The sequence below is a fragment of the Typopeltis vanoorti genome, chromosome 25 (genome assembly GCF_054136105.1).
Source record: "Typopeltis vanoorti isolate ZY-2024b chromosome 25, IOZ_Tvanoo_1.0, whole genome shotgun sequence".
Taxonomy (NCBI): domain Eukaryota; kingdom Metazoa; phylum Arthropoda; class Arachnida; order Uropygi; family Thelyphonidae; genus Typopeltis; species Typopeltis vanoorti.
In genome coordinates this window covers 948,719-975,661 of record NC_143573.1, presented here as the reverse complement: position 1 = coordinate 975,661, position 26,943 = coordinate 948,719, and the positions used below count along the sequence as shown (strand labels likewise).

The window sequence follows — 26,943 nt, the reverse complement described above, 5'->3', positions numbered from 1 at the left end:
AGGATATTCTAAGAGGCCAGTGTTTCTGACTCCAGTGTTGGTTTCTAGCTCGACTATCCCAGAAGCATAGAAAACACGGAAACTTTGTATATCCTCTTTGAAAGCCAAGTAAAAAGTTCACCATTTTAAGATCCACACAGATGATCCAGTTATGCTCTGTATATTTTAATAACTTCAGAACCTTTTTAATGTCCTCATATGTTTCCTTTAAGTGGACTGAATAGTTCTGCTTGAACTGTCGATAAATAAACGCCACTCATTTGGATGATATTGTACAACACTCATTTCAGTTAGTAAACCTGACACATTGTTACAGTAAACAAACCCACGCTCGTGTTTAAAATATTGTACAAGATTACTTTCCCTGCTACGATAAAAAGTTATTTTCGTATCTTGCTCCAGCAAGTTTTTTTCATTTAATCTTGAAGCTAACAATTCCGATGATTCCTTTGATAGGCCCAAATCTCTTACTAAGTCATTCAATTCCGCTTGAGTAAAACGTTGCGGTCCAGAACTAGAAATTAAATTTTCATTGTCTAAATCAACATCCGGGTCTTGCTCCTCAAGAACATCTGGCATATCCTGATCATGCTCATTCTCAAGTAAAGGAAGTCCTTTATAAATTGGCACGGCTATTTCATTGGAATGAGCAACTGGCTGAATTGCTGAGTCGAGATTTGGATACACAATTTTTTTCTTATTCTTCTTATTATAACCAGAAGTCTGAACTAAACAGAAATAGCAATCATCTACGTGATTTTTCGGTTCACGCCAAATCATTGAAATGCCAAAAGCTAATTTTTGGCATGTTCCCTTGCTCCACTGTCGTAAATTTTCTACACATGACTTACACACTTTATTTGGAGCCCATGAATTGTCCTGATCTGCAAGTTTTACGTCAAAGTATGCAAAGTACACTTTCTTAATGAAATCAGTGATATTTGTCCTTTGACTGGGAACAGTAAAGTTGCCACAAATGTAGCAGAAGAAATCTACACTATTGACACATTTTCGAGTAGTAGACATGATGTATTTTCTTCACTGCCGACTAACATGCAATTAACAAGACAAAAAAAACCAGAGACTTTATTGAAACGTTATAAGCGCTCCTCATACTTTCACGATCGATTAACGATTGACTGATTTCGATCATTCTTTGTCCGCTATGACGCATATAGCATTCATTTGTTTTAGGCAGTTGTCATCGCCTACTTTTCATCACCTAAATGTATTAGGTCGGTTATCGGCCTCTCTCGCATTCAAAGCGCCAGTATGTGCCGTTGCAGGTTCTTACAGATTTATTCATTTACTAACAAGCGAGAGCGGTGAGCGCTCCGATTCTGATCTGCGCACCGCTTTGAATAATAGGCTATATCTTCGGGAATTTTTCGAATTTCTTGATAAAAAGTTAGGAACAGATTTTTAAAAGTACATACTTTCAGAAAATAATATTAAAAAATCGAGATTTTTGATCCTCTAAATAGTACTGCCTCCTTAAAACTATCAAAAACTAACAAATTATCAAAAAGAAAATGGCATAGAGGGAAAAACCTGACGTGATAGAGACAAATGGGTTTGATATTTGAAATCAGTTCACCCAAATTAGTAAAAAACAAGTGTCAGATCATAATCAGCAGAAAAAAAATTTTTTTTTGTTGGCCAGTGTAATCAATGTTTTCAATATCTTGCCCATGACTTCCAAGAGGACAATAGTTTAGAAATGAAGGAAAGACTAATGTAAAATAAATCAAAGATGATAAATGGGACACAAAACCAGTTATTCTAGATGTCTGGAATAATTACTTTGAAAGATTGTTAAATGAGAGTGATAGAACGGCTGTAAAATATGTTCAAGAAGAATGGTCAAGAGTACATAACAGTACTTGAATTAGGAAAAACCTAAAATCTAGCAGGAATGAATGATATATGACCAGAAATGCTAAAACATTTAAAGTACCTGCACTTAATTTGGAAGGTCGAATCCAAATTATTAAGAGTAGTGTGCAGGACGGTGGAGTCAGTACATAAAACCTTCGACTACGATTCCTACTCCTCAATTTATGGTACCTTTGACTTTGACTCTTTTATTTATATACTAATATAGGAAATAAATAATAAATATACTAATTATTTATTTCCTGTATTGATTGAAAGCATTCAACATAAAGGCATTTCATCATTGCCACCGTTAATCATCAGGCTACTTTTTAGTGTAATGTTTTGAAATTTGGTAAGCAGTGATGGGATGTAAAGTATACACTTGGTGGAGAAACTTTAAAGGACTTGGAGGAGATGAGACATTTGGGAGTGGTAGTGAACAAGGACCTGAGGAAATTATAATGAGGGGTCACATTATACTAGTTGTGAAGATGTCACATCGGATAATGGCAATGATGCAGAGGACCTTGACATGCAGCAACAAAGAGGTTATGATGCCATTGTGTAAGGCTTTGATCTGGCCTCATATGGAGTATTGCGCACAGATTTGGTCGCTGGGTTTTCATGGTGATAAGGATGTGTTAGGTTAGGTTCTTAGACCCAGTCTTTAACCTGTTAAAGATTGGGTCTAAAGGCTATAGCTATGCCATTATGGCTCTTTAATTCTATTTATTAAAGAAATTACAAACATTCAGTAACCTTAAATTTTAAACAAAAGACAGAACTTAGAAAATGAAAACATTGGTCAATTTAGGTTATTTATTTATTTTTATTTTTTTTATCAAAAGACTGAATAATAAAGTAATAGGAATATAGGATATAAAACAAAGATACTGCAAAAAGAATAAGAAACATCTTTCTATAGCAGTTCTCTTCCTTTTCGAGATTAAAGTATTGTTTGAATATAATATTTAAGTGAATGGACATGAAACATTACATTAAATGAAATAAAAATTATATTTTAGAAGATTGAAAAATTGTTCCCTACAACATTTTTAAAGAAACTTAGCATCTAGTTGTAGGGGTTATCAAAAATGAAATCCAAAATTTACTAACAAATTGTTCTTAGGAACAGAATTGCTTTTGTCAGATCCTCCCTCATGGAAGCCCTTAAATCTAATTTGACTATTTTCAGTGTCGAAAACAGTCTTTCAGCACTGACTTGGGTGGGTGGCATTGCTGTTACAATTCTAACTACATCACTAATAACCTCTGGATAAACAAGGATAGCTTCTTTCTGTAGTCAGTTTCGATGAGCAGTCATACTTTTCCACTTCTTTTAATCCTTTAAAAAACTTGCTGAAATTCCTTTATTTTGACATTTACTAGTTTTTCTATGCATAAGTGATCACTTTACTTTTGAACATTCCATTTTGTCCAAGTAGGCTTGAAAGTCTAATTCTTTATTTGAACTCAAAGAGGATGAGTTGCTTATGTTTCTAGCTTCATCCAGTAGTTCAGGTGTGTTTCAGATAGTACTTGTTACCCTTTCATGTGAACTGCTACTTCATAGGGTGCCTGTTTTCCTTTAGTAATTTGGTCATTACTCAATAAAATATGGTTCATTGGATCAATGTAAATAGCAGCTAACAGGATTTGATTATCCTGCAAGAGATCCTCTCTTTTCTTCATTGAAGATACAATGCTATCAGCAATTAATTGTCCCCTTTTGTTCAGGTGATACATCAAGCTTTTCCTCTCCAACAAGAATTTACCAGGTATTAAATCCTCACATTTCAACTTCTTGGTGACAGTAAAAGGGTAAGAAAGTAGGCTTTCTAACTGTGTCACTTCTGCCCACTTGCTTTCAGTTAGTGAAACATTTATGTTATCCAGATCTTCTAGAAAGCATTTTAGTTCAAGCAAACACCTTATCAAATAAGTGCTTTCCCAGTGTGCTTCCTGATCTAAAATGGATCCTTTTCCAGCACGTCTCTGCAGAATAGCATCTTTTTTAGGGGCTCTAGCTGCAAAAGCTACTTGCCTCAACTTGCCAATGAGAGTAGCTGCATGATAATCTTTCGGTCCCTCGTTTATTGCTAGTTGCAGAGTATGAACAGCACAGCACATATATTGAACTATAATTAGCTTAGATGCTTCTTCAGCAATACCATCTACAATTTCAGTGCTCTCTTCTGTTTGTGAATTACTTGCAGAAATGTCATCTTCATCTTCTAATATTTGTGTGATTTCTTCATCAAATTTCTTCATTTTCTCAGTTGTGCTTAACATATATGAAGCATTATCTGTTACAATACATAGAACCTGCTCCTTTTTAATTTCCTATTCTTCTAAAATGTCTTCCACTGACATTTGAAGATATTCACTGTTTTAATATGCCTGGGTGTCCTTTACATAATTCAGAAACTCAGACATATCATTTTTATTATTATCCAGACCTCCATGGAGTCAAAAGACTCATTGTGGGAGGTTGTTCTAGGAAACACAAAGTTTTATCATACCACTCCTTAAACTCATTGACTGTTCTTGTCCTAACCACTCTCTCAGGCAATGCATTCCACGGTTCAACCACCCTCCACACAAAGAAACCACTCCTTGACCTCTTGCTCACAGCTTCCTTTTGTAACTTCCAGGGATAGTCATTGCTCCTTCCTGCCATTCCACCAAGTGAAAGAACTCCCCCAATGTCTACCCTGTAACTGCCTCTCAACAGTTTAAAAGTCTTGATCATATCACATCTCCTTCTATCCACAGAACTCTGCAGTCCACATCCCTCAGTCGATTCTCGTAACTGACATTGTACAGTCCTGAAACCATCTTTGTTATTTACTCCTGTACCCTTTCCACAGTTAATTTATCTTTATCCCCTTCAAATCCTGATGACCAAATTTGAGAACAATAGTCTAAATGTGGTCTGATCAGGGTCTTATACAACAGAATGATAACTCTTTTATCTCTGCAGATCAGCGTTCGTCTCAGTATTGCAGCAATTCTTTGGGTTACCTTCACCACCTTTGCAGTATGCTGCCTGAATTTCAGTTTTTTATCAATCATCACCCCCAGATCTTTTGTCTCCCCTACTTCCTCCAGTATAGCTCCTCCAATCGAGTATGCATCCTCCCATTGATGGATCCCAAACTTCAAGACTTTACATTTTGCTGCACTAAAACAACACCCCCATTCATTTGCCCATCTGTCTAGTTGATTCAAATCCTCTTGCAGGGCTGCCGCATCTGTACTATTACTAATAATTCTTCCCAGCTTCACATCATCTAAAAACAACTGAATATCCCCTTGCAATCCATTGACAATGTCACTGTGTAAGAGTTAAACAATACAGGTCCCAGTACTGAGCCATGTGGAACCCCACTTGTAAACCTTCTGCTTCCTTGATATTGCCCCACCATACACAACTCTCTCTCTGATACCTATCACAGAGCCAATCCTGAATCCATTTCACTAACCCGACATTTAAACACATGTGCTGCAACTTAAATATCAGCTTATCATGTGGCACCCTATCAAATGCCTTTGCAAAATCCAAAAAAAGGCAGTATATGCCTTTCCCTCATCAACTGCTCTTGTAACTTTATTACAAAAGGCAATCATATTATAAAACAAGAGCACCCCTTAACAAATCCATGTTGATTCTTATAGATAACATTACCCTCATCTGCCCAACACTGTATATAGTTCACTAATTTCTCCAGGGCAGAGTAGACCTCAAAAAAGGATATTGGATGGATAATGAGACTGGAACAGACCAATATGGTCTATACCCGTAATTAGCATTATGATGATGACTAATTTCTCCAAGACCTTAACTACTAATGACACGCAAACTGGCCTATAATTAGACACTTCTAGTCTGCTACCTCCCTTGTGCAGCAGCACTATCTTACCTTCCTTCCATTCCTTGGGTACCTTTCCCGCAGCTAGACTTTTATTGAAGAGCCAGGTCAACAGAACTGTCAGTTCTTTAGCACATTCTCTCAAAACCCATGGTGAAATACCATCCAGTCCCACAGCTTTACTGGTATCCATAGTACTCAGTATTTGGAACACACTCCTCCTGTACCTATAAACCCTGAACCTGCCCTATCCCTCTAGTATTTAAACCTTCTTCTCCAGGAGAAATATTCCAATGAAGTGCTTATTGAACAACTCCACTATGTTTCTCTATATCAGTCACTCTATTCCCATTTTTATCCCTCAATGTCATTCTTCCACAATCATTTTCCTCCTACTGGACACATAGCTAAAAAATTCTCTAGGAATTTTATTGTTTTCATCAACAAATCTACCATTAATAGCAAAATGTTGAAAGTTTTTCCACTTGGTTATACTCTAAATTAAAGATGCTAAGAAATTATATTCTTGGTTTAATCCTTTAACCCAGCACTTCCCAAACTGTAGGGTGCAGCCCCCTTGGGGGCCGTAGGTTTTGTTGAGGGGAGCCGTGAAATAATGAAAACAAATTTAAAATGTTTTAAGACTAAGTAGATTTTTTTTTTATCTTAAAAGAAACGTATTTAATTTTTATTTATTTTTTTATGTATATTATTTCTGGGAAAACTCCCATGTTACTCCTCTTTATAAACTATTATAATTACAGCTATTTTGCCTGCTTCAGTTTAGGAGTACCCTTGAGGGGTACTCCTAAACTGAAGCAGGCAAAATAGCTGTAATTATAATAATTATTTTTTTATATTTTAATGGAAAAAAATCACACATTGGTGAGGGCTCGCAATTGCTTCCTGCGTATTTCGGCGCTTAATGAATGTTAGTAAATGTGTGCTTATTCATATAAGTTTCATTTCAAAGCAGAAATCTAAGAATTGCAGTTTCAAATATTTCACCTGATATTGACTTTTTATGTAGCAGTATTGAAGCACATCCATCACATTAAATTATTAAACTTTTTTTATGTTTTTAATTCTTTCTTTATTACTAATCATTTTACGTTTCATGTGCTTGTACTGCAAATGTATAATAACAATATATCTATCTATATGAGATAATGTGCCATGTCAAATGTGTATGCAGGATGCTAAAAATGTAATATTTGCATTTGATTTTTGCAATATTCACTGCGTATGTTTTGTATTGAATATAAATACAATAACTATTATAATATATGTCTATATTACGATTTTTTTTGAAGGGGGGGCCCGTGAAATATTTTAATTTTTTCAAAGGGGGCCCTGGCATTCAGAAGTTTGGGAAGGATTGCTTTAACCAAGTGTAAGCAAATAAAGTTTGCACTTGAAGTAATTTCTGGATTGGGCAACTTGTATATAGAAGCTAATGACTTCACATCACTTGCCTGAGATGAGTTGCCCAGTCCTGAAATTACTTCAGGTGCAAACTTTATTTGCTTACACTTGGATAAAGGATTAAACCAAGAATATAATTTCTTGGAATCTTTAATTATTAATAGCAAAATAATTGATTCTGTGATGTGTGCATGCATCCTTGATAATTCCACATGGTACTGTGCTCAGTTATGGTAATGAGTTACATGGAGATGGGAAGATAGTTCAAAACATCTGTTAGAGAATAATTAACTAAGGTGATATCCGGCTTATGGAATTGTGCATCTGAGAACAGATTGAAGAAATGTGGTCTTCAAAGTTTGAGGAATAGTGAGAGACAAAACTACAAATTGAGCTGCAGAATGTCAACTACCTAACATAAGCTGCAGAATGTCAACTACATGACTTTCTGCAGCTTATGTTAGGTGCAGGGAGACTTGTAGTCATTCTTGAAGGTTTAGTGAGAGCATAGTTAGGAAGCACACAATGTTCACGTTATTCTCATAATGTGTTGGATTCACTACTGTTGGACTATTGAGTGCATGCAATGAATATCTTCAAGGAGAAATGATAGGTACATAGCCACTCAGTGACAATAAAGGCTTACTCCCTTGTGCGAGTCCTTATGCTCCCTAAAGGAGCCTGTATAATAATAGTAATTTTTCAGAAAGTAATACATTCTTTGTATGATGCAGATGGCAGCACATGTAAATGTGCTGGTAGAGACTTGAAGATACATGAAGATATCTCCCACATAAATACTTAGAGACTTAATGTAGACAACCTTCCTGAAGAACTGCTATATGTATATTCAGACTTTGATATTTACTTGTTCCTAAACGTCTGGCTGCTGAAGTTTAAGAACAAACCTCTGGTTTCAGTATCACTGATCTAACTGATAGGCTAATAAACTTTAGATTCTTCAGAACAGCTGTGGTCTACACAACTAGATCAGGACAGAACACAGAAAATGCAAACAAACAGATGTTCTTTAAATGGGATTTCTAAATAACTTAGGGAATTGAAACAACGTAGATCCGAATATAAATTAAATAATATTTTAATAGATATTTCCGATATTTCGGCAATGTCACATTGCCATTTTCTAAAGGAACTTACAAAAAGGCAGGTGCACACAAGGCAATAACAATACAGTAACTAAGAATGAAGATTTGAAGCTATCGTTCTCCTAGAAGTCCTGATGGTGCCCTCTGGAGGGCTAAGTAGGCGTTCTTGGCCGTTGGGCTAAAGGTCTGCTGATGTATGCCTCCAATATTTGGGGCAGTCGCATACAACCAAATTTGTTGAGGTTTGGAGAGTTTCTTAGGGCAGAGGCTGATTCCATAAATAATCTTTCGAATTTATATTTGCTCCGGTGTATTATTGTTGCTTTCTTCCACCGTATTCTGTGGCGAGTATCCAGAGCATGGTCTGCAAGACCAGAATGGCTATACTTGTAAAACTGGATGTAGTCCTTGTGTTCAAAAATTCTGATATTCGCTGTCCTGCCTGTTTGGCCAAAGTACGACAGTTTACAACTGCAAGGGACCTGGTATACACCAGGTAGGTCTAGGGGAAGTGGTTGGTCTTTGGTAGAGCGGATAAGGGATGCCAATTTTCTGTAAGGCCTGTAACAGGAGGTGAGGTCATGTTTTTTTAGAATTTTGGTAATTTTTTCTGAGGTGCCTCGGATGTAGGGAATGGTGATGGATTTAGAGTAATCTTTTTTGTGGAGGGGGGAAGGAGGGAGGCTGTGGTATGTAGGTTTTAACATTTTTTGGATTTTTTGGGGGGGTAGCCATTGGCTGAGAAAGTGTTGAGGATGTGATTTAGTTCAGTGTTAAGGGCTATGTCGTTAGAACAGATTAGTTTAGCCCTGTTGTGTAGTGTTTTTACCACTCCATATTGTTGTGAGGGGGGGGTGAGATTGTTGGTGGATGTATCTGCCTGTATGGGTGGGTTTTCTGTAAACTGAGAAAACCAAAGTTCCATCAGGATGGCGGGTGACTAGTGTGTCTAGGAAAGGGAGGCAGTTGTTTTCCTCTTTTTCCAGGGTGAACTTGATTCTGGCGTGTTGGTTGTTTAAGTGTGTAAGGAAGGAGAGGAGTGTTTCAGAGCCATGTGGCCAAATAGCGAACACATCATCAACGTAGCGAAGCCATGTGGTTGGTTTTTGTGGGGCAGAGGCTAAGGCTTTTTCCTCAAAGGTCTCCATAAAAAAATTGGCCAAGGGTGGTGAGAGTGGTGAGCCCATGGCTGTCCCCTCTATTTGTTTGTAGAATTTTCCCTGCCAAACGAAATAGCCTGAGTTCATTGTGAACTGAAATAGGGCTGAGATATCGGGGGAAAATTTAGCTTGGATAAGCTCTAAAGTTTCCTTGAGTGGGACATTTGTGAATAAGGAAGAGACGTCGAAGCTGACCATTATGTCAGTATGTTGGAGTGTAAGGTTTTTTATGCTGGCTTTGAAGTGGGCTGAGTTTTTTATGTGTGATGGTGTGTTGCCAGTATAGTGTGTGAGCTCTTTGGCCAAATGTTTAGCTAATTTGTATATGGGGGAATCAATGCCATCCACTATGGGACGTAATGGCACATTTTCTTTATGTATTTTTGGGAGTCAGTAAATTCGGGGGGGGGGGGGTATAGAGTTAAACGGTTTTAATCTGTTGGTAACTTCTACAGGCCAAGAAGTGACTTCCTTAAGGAGCCTGTGAAGTTTTCTAATTTGTGAGTTGGTGGGATTGTAATTGATAGGGAGGTAAGTAGCCCGATCTAATAGAAGAGCATTCAGCTTACCTTTGTAGTCCTTTTGGTTAAGTACTACAGTTGCATTTCCTTTATCTGCTTTGGTGATAACTAATTCTTTATTATTTCTCAATTCCTGTAGGGCTTTAAATTCCTTGTTGGATATATTGGTTTTGGGTGGTTTTGCTATGGAAAGGACACAAGCTACAAGTATAGCCATTCTGGTCTTGCAGACCATGCTCTGGATACTCGCCACAGAATACGGTGGAAGAAAGCAACAATAATACACCGGAGCAAATATAAATTCGAAAGATTATTTATGGAATCAGCCTCTGCCCTAAGAAACTCTCCAAACCTCAACAAATTTGGTTGTATGCGACTGCTCCAAATTTGGGAGGCATACATCAGCAGACCTTCAGCCCAACGGCCAAGAACGCCTACTTAGCCCTCCAGAGGGCACCATCAGGACTTCTAAGAGAACGATAGCTTCAAATCTTCATTCTTAGTTACTGTGGGATGTAATGGCACCTGCCTTTTTGTAAGTTCCTTTAGAAAATGGCAATGTGACATTGCCGAAATATCGGAAATATCTATTAAAATATTATTTAATTTATATTCGGATCTATGTTGTTTCAATTCCCTAAGTTATTTAGAAATGCATAACCAACGTATAAGCCTGTCTACGAGAATCAACATCATCCACGGAGATACGATCGCACGGAAGGCTCGCCAATATGGTAAAATGAAGTTGAAGCTGTCTAGACAATTAAATCGTCTGACTTTCCTGAAACGCTGCCGGGATAACAAGGTAATCCCGAACTGTGTAAAATCAAAGCACCGTTTTGTGTCGCAAAAAGCGCTCCGTATATACAACCGCGCTAGCTACGCGTTACTTCGCGAACAATTCACCGCCACGCGGTTAGGCTTAGCTGAAATTAACGAAGCTATTCGTACCCTCGAAGATGAACTTTCAGGCACTTTGAATCAAGAACTGTGGTCAATTTTACATGACATCTCGTGTACCGCTGCAGACAAAGAGTTTGAAAAGATACGAGGCCGACAGATGAAGAAATTCGATAAATTAAAAAAGAATTCTACCGTCAATCCAAAACTTGCTACCAACACCGTAATCAACCTTTCTTCAGTCACCCTGAAGCCTGAAGCTCTCAACGTGCTTTCACGTGGCCACAACTTCTCCATTGCTCCCAAAAAAATACCGAGTGAGGAGATTATGATCCAGATTGAACGAGGAATCCGCCACCTTCCACATGAAATCGCCAACAGTGTAAGACTGGATGTAGCTTGTGTCCTTTCCATAGCAAAACCACCCAAAACCAATATATCCAACAAGGAATTTAAAGCCCTACAGGAATTGAGAAATAATAAAGAATTAGTTATCACCAAAGTAGATAAAGGAAATGCAACTGTAGTACTTAACCAAAAGGACTACAAAGGTAAGCTGAATGCTCTTCTATTAGATCGGGCTACTTACCTCCCTATCAATTACAATCCCACCAACTCACAAATTAGAAAACTTCAGAGGCTCCTTAAGGAAGTCACTTCTTGGCCTGTAGAAGTTACCAACAGATTAAAACCGTTTAACTCTATACCCCCCCCCCCCCCCGAATTTACGGACTCCCAAAAATACATAAAGAAAATGTGCCATTACGTCCCATAGTGGATGGCATTGATTCCCCCACATACAAATTAGCTAAACATTTGGCCAAAGAGCTCACACACTATACTGGCAACACACCATCACACATAAAAAACTCATCCCACTTCAAAGCCAGCTTAGAAAACCTTACACTCCAACATACTGACATAATGGTCAGCTTCGACGTCTCTTCCTTATTCACAAATGTCCCACTCAAGGAAACTTTAGAGCTTATCCAAGCTAAATTTTCCCCCGATATCTCAGCCCTATTTCAGTTCACAATGAACTCAGGCTATTTCGTTTGGCAGGGAAAATTCTACAACCAAATAGAGGGGACAGCCATGGGCTCACCACTCTCACCACCCTTGGCCAATTTTTTTATGGAGACCTTTGAGGAAAAAGCCTTAGCCTCTGCCCCACAAAAACCAACCACATGGCTTCGCTACGTTGATGATGTGTTCGCTATTTGGCCACATGGCTCTGAAACACTCCTCTCCTTCCTTACACACTTAAACAACCAACACGCCAGAATCAAGTTCACCCTGGAAAAAGAGGAAAACAACTGCCTCCCTTTTCTAGACACACTAGTCACCCGCCATCCTGATGGAACTTTGGTTTTCTCAGTTTACAGAAAACCCACCCATACAGGCAGATACATCCCCCAACAATCCCCCCCCCCCTCACAACAATATGGAGTGGTAAAAACACTACACAACAGGGCTAAACTAATCTGTTCTAACGACATAGCCCTTAACACTGAACTAAATCACATCCTCAACACTTTCTCAGCCAATGGCTACCCCCCCGCCCAAAAAATCCAAAAAATATTAAAACCTACAAACCACAGCCCCCCTCCTCCCCCCTTCCACAAAAAAGATTACTCTAAATCCATCACCATTCCCTACATCCGAGGCACCTCAGAAAAAATTACCAAAATTCTAAAAAAACATGACCTCACCTCCTGTTACAGGCCTTACAGAAAATTGGCATCCCTTATCCGCTCTACCAAAGACCAACCACTTCCCCTAGACCTACCTGGTGTATACCAGGTCCCTTGCAGTTGTAAACTGTCGTACTTTGGCCAAACAGGCAGGACAGCGAATATCAGAATTTCTGAACACAAGGACTACATCCAGTTTTACAAGTATAGCCATTCTGGTCTTTCAGACCATGCTCTGGATACTCGCCACAGAATACGGTGGAAGAAAGCAACAATAATACACCGGTGCAAATATAAATTCGAAAGATTATTTATGGAATCAGCCTCTGCCCTAAGAAACTCTCCAAACCTCAACAAATTTGGTTGTATGCGAGTGCCCCAAATTTGGGAGGCATACATCAGCAGACCTTCAGCCCAACGGCCAAGAACGCCTACTTAGCCCTCCAGAGGGCACCATCAGGACTTCTAGGAGAACGATAGCTTCAAATCTTCATTCTTAGTTACTGTATTGTTATTGCCTTGTGTGCACCTGCCTTTTTGTAAGTTCCTTTAGAAAATGGCAATGTGACATTGCCGAAATATCGGAAATATCTATTAAAATATTATTTAATTTATATTCGGATCTACGTTGTTTCAATTCCCTAAGTTATTTAGAAATGCATAACCAACATATAAGCCTGTCTACGAGAATCTTTAAATGGGAATGGCAGTTTAGCCAAAATCATTAAACATGTTATCTTACTCTAGAACTTATATGTACATTTTTTGATAAACCTGAAACTTGAATGCAATTCAGAATCTGTTGATCTGTGGTAGCTTGCCTTCTTTTAAATATATAATTCTGTTTATTCTTTTATCACTTTCTGTATGTACATGTTCACCAATTTCCTGTTGCATATACTCTCAAGGATTGTACAGGTTACTTTTACGGTGCTACAGAATTGAGGTTACATTATTACTAATCTGCTATCAATAATTTTCCTTCAAATTAGTCTATTATTACTTATCCACACTCTGTTATTGTCATATCTAAACTATTTTGGTCTTCTAAGGCACTTCTGATTGAATCAGTTTACATAGATCTTGGTCTTCCTGTGGGTCTTTTCCTGCCATCTTGGCATCAAACACCTGTTTTGCTTACCTTTCTTCTTTCATTCTGTTTGAGTGACCATACCACCTTAGATTAGCCCTACTCGCACATTCTTGATTGCTAACAGTTAATGTGAAGTTTCTTTCTAATATCTTAAATTTTAATATCATTCTGTCATTGATGTCATCTTCACTCTCCCTATCTTTCTCAGAACTTCCACATCTATGGTCTCTAGTGTCTGACCAAGTGCTTTATTTCTAACCAGATTCTCAGATCCATAATTTAAAACTGGTTTGAATATCTTCTATACTGCTAGTTTTGTGATTTGATTAATTTCTCTTTTTCATTCTATTTGAATTTAATCAACTTACTACCCACCATACTAGCTTTGCTTATTCTTTGCTATATTTGATTGCTATTTCCAAATTTAATTTGCTATCTTCACTAAAAACTGTGCTTAAATAGCTGAAATATTTTACTTGTTTCATAGTGCCTCCATTGTAGTATTTTTAAAAACTTTTCTCTGGGCACCTTGTCATGTACTTTTCCAGACCTACAAAACTAAGTACAGATCCTTGTCATATTCTTATGATTTCTGAACTATTTGTAGTAAAGTGAAAATCTGATCTTGACAACCTCTGTTTGGCCTCGAACCCAGCTTGTTCTGCTCCAAGTTTCTCTTCAACAATTTTTCTCAGCCTCTTTTCAATTGAGTATGCTTGCATAAATTTTAACTGGAATGCTTAGTAGAGAAATTCCTCTTATATTTCTCACATTCTCTTTTATTCTCTTTATAACAGATGGGAATGACGAGAGATTTACTCCAATTATCTGGAATTCATCCTTCTGACCAGGCCCCCTTGAATTATGCAGTATCCACTGCAAAACTTTTTTAACACCATATTTGAGCATTTAGGTTGAATTTCATCTACTCCAGCTGTCTTTCCACATTTCAAGTTTTTGATGGCTCTTTCTACTGCAAGCGTTGATATGTGCCCATTTGCATTCCTCTTGAAAATTTTCTACTGCTGTACTTTCTATCACTGCTTTTGTTTAACATTCTTTCAAAGTAATTATTCCAGACATCTAGGATATCCACATCTTCAGTTTTCATGTCACCTTTATCATCTCTGATTCTTTTTACATTACTCTTTCAATTTAGAAGCATTTTCAATAGAATAATAAATTTAGTTTAATCCTTTATCCAAGTGTGAGCAAACAAAGTTTGCACCTGAAAATATCTTCAGGACTGAGGTAAGGTAGTACGACACTGGGCAACTCACAGCAAAGGTGGATCAAGCTCCCAACTCCTTGTCTCACTATCTCCCATAATGCACAGCACATCTCCTTGCAGACATGTATACTGCTGTGCATTAAGAGAAGGGCCACTACCCATACCGGTTTTGACCTTTATTGAGGTCTCGTCGGTGGGAGCCAGGCCCAGAGTGGAGATACTAAAGCAGAAGCAATAGGAGAGGTCATCCTTACCTATAAGAGTTGCCAAAAGGTGTGCCACCTTATTATTATCTTCAGGACTGAGGTAAGGTAGTACGACACTGGGCAACTCACAGCAAAGGTGGATCAAGCTCCCAACTCCTTGTCTCACTATCTCCCATAATGCACAGCACATCTCCTTGCAGACATGTATACTGCTGTGCATTAAGAGAAGGGCCACTACCCATACCGGTTTTGACCTTTATTGAGGTCTCGTCGGTGGGAGCCAGGCCCAGAGTGGAGATACTAAAGCAGAAGCAATAGGAGAGGTCATCCTTACCTATAAGAGTTGCCAAAAGGTGTGCCACCTTATTATTAAATTACTCTGGATTTAGAGAAAGGTGTTTGAAAGTTTATTTTTCACTTGGTTAGACTATAATAAATTTAGTTTAATCGTTTATCCAAGTGTGAGCAAATAACGTTTGCACCTGAAAATATCTTCAGGACTGAGGTAAGGTAGTACAACACCAGGCAACTCGCAGCAAAGGTGGATCAAGCTCCCAACTTCTTGTCTCAGGTCATCTTTACCTATAGGAGTTGCCAAATGGTGTGTCACCTTTTTATTAAATTACTCTGGATTTAGAGAGTGATGTTAGCTTGGTCCACCTTTGCTACGAGTTGCCTGGTGTACTACCTTACCTCAGTCCTGAAGATATTTTCAGGCGCAAACTTTGTTTGCTTTGGGTGCTCTTGCTTTATAATATGATTGCTTTTTATAATAAAGTTACAAGAGCAGTTGATGAGGAAAAGGCATATACTGCCTTTTTTTGGATTTTGCAAAGGCATTTGATAGAGTGCCACATGATAAGCTGATATTTAAGTTGCAGCACATGAGTTTAAATGTCGGGTTAGTGAAATGGATTCAGGATTGGCTCTGTGATAGGTATCAGAGAGAGAGAGTTGTGTATGGTGGGGCAATATCAAGGAAGCAGAAGGTTTACAAGTGGGGTTCCACAGGGCTCAGTAATGGGACCTGTATTGTTTAACACGTTCATTGCCAAGCTGAAAATTGGGATTTCGTGCGGTGGCCAATTTTTTTTTTTTACTTGATAGCGATGTCCACGCGATAACGCGTGACCGGCCGAAAGATGAGAACTCTCATCACACGATATCGCGTGATTGGCAATGAACATTTTTACCCTTATATCAGTGACATTGTCAATGGATTACAAGGGGATTCAGTTGTTTTCAGATGATGTGAAGCTGGGAATGGTTATTAGTAATAGTACAGATGTGGTGGCCCTGCAAGAGGATTTGAATAAACTAGACTGATCAGCAAATGAATGGGGGTGTTGTTTTAATGCAGCAAAATGTAAAGTCTTGAAGTTTGGGATACATCGATGGGAGGCAGCATACTCGATTGGAGGAGCTATACTGGAGGAAGTAGGGAAGACACGATCTGGGGGGTGATGATCGATAGAAAGCTTGAATTCAGTGACATATTGCAAAGGTGGTGAAGGTAACCTAGAAGATTTCTGCAATACTGAGAAGGATACTGACCTGCAGAGATAGAAGAGTTATCATTCCGTTGTATAAGACCCTGATTAGATCACACTTAGACTATTGTTCTCAAATTTGGTTCCCAGGATTCAAAGGGTATAACTTAACTGTGGAGAGGGTGCAGAGGTGGATAACAAAGATGGTTTCAGGACTGTACAATGTTAATTATGAGGATCGGTTGAGCAAATGTGAACTGCAGAGTTTGGTGGATAGAAGAAGAGGTGATATGATCGAGACTTTTAAACTGTTGAGAGGCAGTTACAGGGTGGTCACTTAATAGTTCTCTCACTTGGTGCGGCAGTGGGAAGGAGCTATGACAAGGAGCCATCCCTGGAAAGTATGAACAGATGCTGTGAACAAGTGGGTGAGGAGTGGTTTCTTTGTGTGGAGGGTGGTGGAACCGTGGAATGCATTGACTGATAGAGTGGTGAGAGCAAGAATGGTCAGTATGTTCAAGGAGTGGTGTGATAGACTTTGTTTCCTAGGAAGGACCTACCGGGATGAGTCTCTTGACTCCATGAAGGCCTGAATAATAATAATAAAATAAATATAATCTTTTGTATAAATCAAATTATTATTATTCACACATAATATTTACAATATATACTTGCACACTAATCTGCATACGGGTGTTTACACGTACTGCTAACATTTTTTTTTTTAAATAATACATTTTTTTGCAAGCAAGTACATGCTGTATATCCACATGCATTTACATTACATATGCATATGTATTACATATGATTTTTTAACACTTTATTATATCTCAGATTAATTATATACATATACTACTATTATTAATTTTTATGATTACAATTAAATTATATTTCCAGTTTCACACAAAGATACTACACTACTCTAAACAATTGGGGGATATTTTAGTTTCTTTCGGATAATTATAACTATTGGGTACTTAATACATTAATAAATATTTCTTACTTATAAAAGGGTGTAATTGATGAGATATTGTTTAAATAATCAATATTTATTATAAATTTAACAAATTATACATTTTAGTGTGAAATAATTTTAACAAGAATAACAATAAGAATAGCCAAAAACGCTTTTGTTAATTTTTAATAGGGTGTATGGTCTCCTTTAATAGCCACAACAGCGGTAGAGATAATCAAACAGTTCTTGTGGGATATTTCCCCACTCTTCTGTGAGAGCAATTTTGAGTTCTTGAAGCAATCATGGTGGCATCATTTGAGCAGAAATGCACCTACCTAAAGCATCCCAGACAAATACTGGGATGCTTTAGGTAGCATCCCAGTATTTGTCTGGGATGCTACCTAAATACTGATCATCTCTTGGATTTGTTGATGATGGGTGACCTTGTCTTTTGGCAAACATTTCCTGTCTCCAGAAAGCAATTCCAAAGTTGCGAAATTATGCTTGGAGATACACGATACACAAGCTTCAGCAACAACTTGCTGCGTTTGTCCAGCTTCTAATCGACCAATGGCTCTCCAAGCCATGGATTCCGGAATATCATGTTGCTCTGCCATTTTTAACAAAATGATGTGTGGTCGGTGACACGATTTTACAATTGAAGTGATAATTATGCACTGTGGAAGTGAGCACAACAAGCCACACTTTTGTCCCCTCCCCACCACATGCTAATATGGCTAAGACATGTTTCAAAAAGTCTTAACATGATTTTGTATGCAGTTGCATGTTCTACACTGTTATATATTAAGAATATATTAAAATAAATGTGTTGCACTTGTAAATTATTTTTATAACTTTATAATTTACAAGAAAACCAAAATATCCCCAAATTGTTTTGAGCAGTATATTTACATAATTTTTTAAATAATAATAATATTTTTATTACATTAATGTTACATAGTAATATTATCACATATTTTAGTATGTTACATTGTAATATTATTATGTTATTACATTTTATATAGTAATATGAGGATTAGTTGATAATACAATTATGAATACTTGATCATATAGAGAAACCTGTGGAGAATTCATGACTAAATTTAACACACGTGAACCACAGTAGGAGGTTTTTTATTACGTAAATATTTCGTCCTAGGTATCTTAGGACCATCAGTACAGTATGGCAATACTAGGAATGACAAAAGAAAGGGCACGTACGTATGTACAAAGGAATCCAAATTGCGTGCAGTTGCGCGTTGTGGCCTGAACTTAAATTAAATTACTTAAATTAAATTAAAATTAATTACAGTTAAGTTATTATTTTACACAATTTTGTATGACAATTTCCCATATTTTAGGGATGGCAAGAACATCATTGCGGTTTAGATTTGGTCTGTGGAGTAGGGCTTCAGCATTTTCTTTATATAAACGTTCATATTTATATGAAGATCTGTGTAGAAGTTTTGTCTTTTTCCAATGGATCTTGTGGTTTGGGTTTTCAACTCCGTGTTAAGCGAGGCCTGATTTATGCGGTTTAATGAGGCGGATATGGTCTTGATGTTCCGAAATGCATTTAAAAACTGATCTGCCTGTCTGTCCAAAATAAGAGAGTTTACAGGAGCATGGAATCTTGTATACACCAGGTAGTAGCATAGGTGAAAGTTTGTCTTTAGGCGAGGGTAGCAAATTTTGAATTTGGTTGATGGGTTTGTAGGTGGCGGTAAGATTGTATTTCTTTATAATTTTCGAGAGCCGTTCGGAGATGCCTTTGATATAAGGTATGGGAATCCTATGGGGTTGTTCTTGTCTAGGTTGAAGTGCGGAGAAATTGCTGATGATTTTTTGAGTTGTTTTGAGATTGTAACCATTTAGAGTGGCTTTTTTTTGTATTTTTCATTATTTCCAATTCTTGTTTTAGAGAATCCTCGGAGGAGCATAATCTGTGTGCTCTGGTTACTAATGATTTAATGATGCCAAATTTTTGAGAGGGATGATGAGCTGAAGTATTGTGAATGTAGCGGCCTGAAAATGTTGGTTTGCGATAAACAGAGGTGGAGATGGAATCGTCTTCTTTTCTTTGGATGTGTGATTCCAGAAAGGACAGACAGGCAGATCAGTTTTTAAATGCATTTCGGAACATCAAGACCATATCCGCCTCATCAAACCATATAAATCAGGCCTCGCTTAACACAGAGTTGAAAACCCAAACCACAAGATCCATTGGAAAAAGACAAAACTTCTACACAGATCTTCATATAAAATGAACGTTTATATAAAGAAAGTGCTGAAGCCCTACTCCACAGACCAAATCTAAACCGCAATGTTGTTCTTGCCATCCCTAAAGTATGGGAAATTGTCATACAAAATTGTGTAAAATAATAACTTAACTGTAAATTATTTTAATTTAATTTAAGTAATTTAATCCGCAATGCACCACTGCACGCAATTTGAATTCCTTTGTACGTACGCGCCCTTTCTTTTGTCATTGAAAAAGAAGAGAATAAAAAGAAGAAGAATACCTGTTTAATCAAAGTAATCTCCAGCAGCATCAATGCATTGTTGCCAATGTGTAGCAAGGTCATTTATACCACATTTGTAAAAATCAGTGTCTCTGGAAGTGATGAAGTCCTCCACTGCCCGATAAATTGTTGCGTCGTTGGCAAAGCATTTCTTGGACAAAAAATGGCTCAAGTGCCTGAAAAAATGGTAATCTGTTGAGGAAATGTCAGGCGATATGGAGGATGAGGCACAATTTTGTATCCCAAATTGTTGATTTGCTGTATGGTTGACACTGCCGTATGTGGTTGGGCATTATCCTGAAGCAATAGGACTCCATGTCTATTCACAAGTGCTGGTTGCTTAAGGCACAATTTGTCATGCATTTGCCGCATATCTGTACAATATCGAGCTGCATTTATTGTTTCACCTCATGGAAGGAATGGGTAGTGAATAACACCACCAGAAGACCACCATACAGTAAACATCTTTATTGGATGCAGAGGTGCCTTTGGAGTCCTTCCCGGAGTGTCTTTCACTTCCAACCACTGCGATGAATGTGTACGATTGTTGTAGAATATCCACTTCTCATCCACAGTCACATTTTGTTGCAGGATCCTTTCTTCTTTACTTCTTAAGAGAGAAGAGCACGCTTCCAAATGCCGTGCCTTGTTTTCATCAGTGAGTTCGTGAGGCACCTACTTGTCAAGCTTCCTTACTTTTCCTATTATTGCCAAGTGCTGTGAAACAGTTGAGAAGTGTACATTTAGTGTCTGGGTGATCTCGCGTACAGTTTGTTGTTGATCTGATTCGATTAAATCCTTTAATTCATTCGAATCAATGGAGGTAGGACGATGACCACGGTTTTTTTTTTTTTGTAGCCTCAAATCTCCTGAGCGAAATTTTGCAAACCAACGGCGAGTGGATCTCTCATTAGTTGTTCCTCTACCGAATACTCGATTGATGTGTTTTACTGCAGCCGCTGCAGAATTTCCCAATTTGAACTCGTAAAGATATAGCAACCTTAATTGACTGGATTCCATGATACTTGATGTCGGTAGAATTCAATGTTTAATGCTCGTTGAACGAAACAAATACTACAGTTGCATCACACACATGCAGTTTGTAGGTTTTAATATTTTTTGGATTTTTTTTGGGGGGGGGGTAGCCATTGGCTGAGAAAGTGTTGAGGATGTGATTTAGTTCAGTGTTTAGGGCCGTATCGTTAGAACAGATTAGTTTAGCCCTGTTGTATAGTGTTTTCATATACATTTCATATACGTACTATAGATTAGTAAATAACCTTTCATGGGTGGGAGTAACACACACATATAATGTAATATTAAATAGCTAAACAGTTGATATGCAACTTCACAGTAGTGCACAACACAAGTTTAAATAATTTGTATATGGGAGGGATGTGAGGTCACTCCCATTGTTGTGGACTTCTGCCCATATGTTCATTACATTGTTGTATGTTTTCTGTTGTATGTATGTTTTCTCAACATATATACATGCTGTTGTATGTATGTATGTGTTTGAGAGCATCTTTATCATTATTATTATTATTATTTGTCACTTCCAGGGAGTCCAAAGACTCATCGAGGGAGGGCATCTACTCTACAATTCTGCTTCCACCTCTCGCAATTCACCAACTGACCGCAACAACACCAACGCCATCTACCGCCGACCACCACCACTAATATTTTCACAAACAATCACAAACATCCATGCCCACAGCAGGATTCGAACCTATGGCCTCTTGACTGGAGAGCGGACACGCTGGCCGAGTGGTTAGCGTTAATCATTTAGTTAATTGAGTGGTTAGCATTAATCATTTGATTAACGATCAAATGATCATATTCTTGATATAAAACTAATGCTTGAATGATTAAAACAAAACAACAATAAAGGAAACTTGGCAGATATTTAGGCCCATTTGCATATTGGTCTACTGGGAAATTCCTTGTGGTCTGCTGTTCCTGTCCATCGCTGGATGCAATAAACTTCTGTTTGTTTTTCTATTTTTGGTGCTCTTTCTAGTTAGGTATGATACAGGTAGGTGTGTGTGTGTGTGATGAGCATTATTTATTCACCTCAAAACCAATTATTTAAGCTAATGAAGAAAATAAGAAATTAGTTGAAATCATTTGGAAAGCATTGTGTTCAGTAATATACTGCAGCACTTGAAAGATTTATAAGAACAAGATGTCCTGAAAATGGTATAAAGACTAAAAGGAAAGGAGTAAGGCATTATTTTTCCTTCAGTGTTTTCTTGTGAGTGAGTCAATTGCCAAAGATGACAGAGAATGTACAGATGGAACGATTTGAAGTTTACATGACAGATATCAACAGTTAAGGTTCACTACTCCTAGTGATTATTTTTACCCCACAGATATGTCAACTGATAATGTAATCATAATAACAAAACAACAACAACAATAATAATAATAATTTTGATAATGAATTTTTTGAATTAATTGAATTTTATTAGTTTTTCATTATGCACTAAATAGTCTGATTTTTTTTTCTTTCCCTTCCAGACATTATCAGTTTCCATGCTTTTAAGGTATTCTCATCATCAAATTTTCATGTTTATTGGTAAGTTATATCTTTTTAATTTAATTTTAATTTTTTTATTTGCTTAGTATGAGTGGTAATTCAGTTCAGTACTTCAACATATTTTATTTTATTGATGAAATGCATTTATAGAATGGATTTTCTGATCATTGGCTCATCCCAATAAGTAGTATGACCTTGTCATATTGCTATGCCCAATTAAACTACAATACAAATATACACCAAACAAACAACACTGTGCCAGTATACTAGACAGTGGAGAGAGAGAGAGAGCTGAGAAAAAGAGTATTGATCATGAATAGCAAGATAGCCAGAATGTGGAAGAAGAGAGGACTCGAGTTTGTGGATGTATGGGATAAATTTGAAGGTAGTAGAGAACTGTTTGCTGCATTTGATTGAGAGTTGTAGTGTGAGGCTGGGTAGATTGTTGATGAGAGAAGAAGAGTGTGTAGCTATTTAGGGGAAACTGTGGGTATAAGATACTAGAATTGGTGTGAGAACATGCCAAAAAGGAGGACAAGATACAGATGCAGGCATGCCTCAATTGGAGCAGCAGAATCAAATTGAATAATGGGATAAGGAATTGTGAAAGGGAAAGGAGGGCTGTGGAAAGCCAGTGCTTATACACCAGTGTAAGGAGTATTAGTAATTAGGGTGCAGAGTTTGTAGCCTTGCTACAGTTAGTTAGTCCACAAATTGGTGTCAGTGAGACATGGTTAGCAGAAGACGATGTACTCGTGAGAATAGAATGTGATAGTTATAGCATTTTTCAAAAAGAAAGAAAAGATAATAGAACAGGAAGGATATTACTGATAATTTCAGAAGAGTTATGTTCTCTCAGTGTGGAACTTGAAGTAAGAAGTAATAATGATGGCTTTGAGGTCATTTGGTGTGAGGTTGAGGTTAGCACAAATTTTAGATATTTAGTGGATGTTGCTACAGGTTAGGGAATGCAGTAAGAGAGAGGAAGAGATGCATCTGAAATGTTCAGACAGATAATGCTGATGATGACAGGATGATGATAATTAGTGACTAACTGAGTAGGAAATATGTGTGAGAGATCAAATTCTCTGAGCTACTTAGGGACAACTATCTTATGCAGCATGCATTTGAGTCAACATGTGGTACTCTGGTGTTAGATTTAATAATATTGCTTTGTACAGTGAAAATGGATGATGTTACTGCATTGCTACCACTTCTGAAGAGTGATCGTATTGTTTTCATGTGGAGAGTAACTAAGCAGGTCAGGTACCAGCTTCACAGAATGAGAGATATGTGGAATTACATAGTTGGAGACTATGATAAATTAAGGAAACATATTAGTGATGTGCACCACCATATTCATTTGAAGGGGAGAGAAATCAGCAGTGCTTGGATTGGTCTGGAATCAGTTACTTAAGGCAGTGTCACATTGTATTCTTAAGGTTCGGAGGATAAATAAATTAGGAGTGAAATGGATGATTTGTGGAATTCTGCAAGAGCTTCTGGGAAAGAGGATGTTATGAAGGAGATATAAAGAATGTAGTATCCCTTAATAATATGAGGAGTATAAGGTGCAGTCTAGGAAGATGGTGAATTCAGTAAGGAAAGAGAATTTGTCATAAGAAAAATTGGTTGAAACAATAAAGCAAAATCCTGGAGAATTTTACAGTTATGTTGCTAGTAGAAAAAAGGGTAAATATGGAAGATTGACTTAGTAGAGTTGGAACATGAGTCACATCTGCTGAAGATATAGTGGAAATTTTCAGTAAGTATTTCGTTATTGTATTGCATGTAGTGGGATTAAGAGTAGTGTAGTGTCGAATAGCAGTAGGAAGGAAGACTGATGGCTCAAGAATGAAAAGTATTTAGAATATTAAGTAACTTTGATATTAAAGAGGCTAGTGATACTGCCACAACATATGTTACAGGAATGTGTAAAAGAGAGCTGACAGTGCCCTTGACTTGGTTGTTACACAGAAGTCTGGAAACAGGAACAGTCCCAGAAGAGTACAAAGAAAGAATCCAAGGCAGTTGTGTCAACCTGTGTGTGTATATCAAGTGTAGTGGTGAAGGTGGAATGTTAGAGAGACTGGTTACAGATAGAATACAAACTTTGATTGATGAAAATGGAAATCTATTGAAGAGCAGCAGAGGTTTGTTAATGGGAGGTCATGCTTCAGTAACTCGATTACATTTTATAATAGGGTGACTAGTGTATTGGAGCAGAGATGCTTATACAGTTATTTATCTGGATGCTAAAGCATTTGATTGTGTACTGTATGATAAACTACTATTGAAATTGAGCAGGATAGGGAATGGAGTCATTTTGTAGCTTGTCCCCAAAAAAAACCGTGTCCGAAAAAAAAGGAAGGTGATGAGTGAGGTAGTATAGCTGTTCTAGAACCACTGTTGTTTAACTTATATATCAGTAATAATATAGTTCATGGAGTTGAAAGGAGATATTCATTTGTTTGCTGATGATGCTGAATTAGGAAGAGCAATGTTAGGAAATTCTGATGTGTTGTTGTTACAAGAGGATTCGAATAGGTAGGTGCTTTGGGCTGATGAATGGGATGTCATTTCAGTGTTAATTTATGCACTTTGGCTGGAGATGATGGAATGGAGTTTACCATATTGGAGGAACTTTGCTTCAAGAGGTGGAGGAGGTGACAAGGGATCTTAGTGAATATGGAGCTGAAGGTAAGGGGACATTGTAAAAGTTGTAAAGGTTACTTGGAAAAATTGCTGCTATAATTCAAAGAACTCTGAACATGTAAAATAAGGAGATGATGGTTCCACTCCGTCAGTCACTAATTAGCTTCATTTGGATTTTTGTGCACAGAGATGATCACCTGGCTATACTGGCAATAAGGAAACATTAGAGAGAGAGAGTGCAAAGGCAAATAACCAAGACTGTCTCAGGACTCTGGAATGTTGAATATGAGAACAGATTGAGGAAATATGTTCTTCAGAGTTTGGTGGATAGAAGGAGGGGTGATGTGACCTGAGACATATAAGTTGGTGAGAGTAGTTTATCAATAATAATGAGTAATGTGAGAACAAGAGGTCATCCTTGGAAACTGTACAAAGGTTATGTGAGTAAGGTTCTCACATATTCTTTTTGCTTGGTGGGTTGTGAATGAGTGGAATGCATTGCCAGAATGGGTGGGGAGTGCTTTAACATTGAATGTATTCAAGGCAAAATATGATAGTTATTGTGGTCTGTGAACATTCGACCTCCTGTGATAAGTCTCTCGACTCGATCGAGGCTTGGAAGTAATACTAATATTGTCTGCTGTTTATTCGATTAAGAACTTGATTTTGATTTGTGGATTTCTGATTGCTATATCTTGAAATGATGTAAGATATATAAATGAAATTTGATATTTAATTATTTTTTTGAAATTTTCTGCTAGATACACTTAATATGATGTATTAAAAATGCAAAAATAAGATACTTGGACGTTTTTTTTCTATTTCTTTCTGTTTATAGTCATCATTATATCCTGATATGCACCATCCATGTGTAAGATACTATGATACTATTTCTTCCCATTTAATCAGTTATTTATGGGATCTTCAATATTATTAGATCTTACATCCAGTCTTATTAGGAGCACTATTAACTTCATCAGTGCATCCAGAACCTTGGTCCTCCTCTGGATATTTTTCCTGTGTCACTTAACACTGAACACTTCTTTTTTGGCTGACTTTTCCAGTTCTGTTCTGTTCTGTTCAAGTGACCATACCACCTTAGATCAGCTGTGCTTACCTATGACATGCAATAGGTTTCCGGAAGCTGTAGTCCTTAAGGAAAACTGTGTGAGGAAGGCTACTCCATATACAACAGAGGTATCAGAATGAAAAAGGAGGATGAGAAATTTGATCATTAACTAAAGCTTAAAAACCAAACTGTAGATGTATTTTCACTAGCAGTTGCTTCTGCATTTCCCCACAGATCATCATCATCAATTTCCTGATATGTACCCACAGATGATGCTCAGGCTACTCTGACAGCGCTACACAATTAAGTTTACATTGTTTTTAATCTTCTGTCCACAATTTTCCTCCAAATCAGTCTATTACTTATCATCCCTTCAATATTGTCATATTATCTAACATTTCTTGCTTCTAAGGCCTTCTGACTGAATCAATCTACCTGAACCTTGGTCTTCCTCTGGGTCTCTTTCTTATTTAATCTGTCAAAAAATCTTATTTTGTTAGCATTTCCTCATTCATTCTATTTAAGTGGCCATTACAGCTTTAGATCAGCTCTGCTTACACATTCTTGAATGACAATGTCAAATTCCTTTCTGATATTTTCATTTTTAATATGATTCTGCCTGTTGAT

At 37.4% G+C, this 26,943-nt stretch overlaps 1 protein-coding gene across 4 annotated transcripts in view; it reads left to right on the top strand.

The window, feature by feature from the left end:
* LOC150092475 (membralin-like) overlaps positions 1-26,943 on the top strand; it is a 452,321-nt gene that overhangs the window by 225,775 nt on the left and 199,603 nt on the right. For all 4 annotated transcript variants that reach the window (XM_090414438.1, XM_090414435.1, XM_090414436.1 and 1 more), the window contains exon 8: positions 22,574-22,631. In XM_090414438.1, coding sequence (XP_090270564.1) covers positions 22,574-22,631 — 58 coding nt within the window. The remainder of the gene's footprint in view (positions 1-22,573; positions 22,632-26,943) is intronic.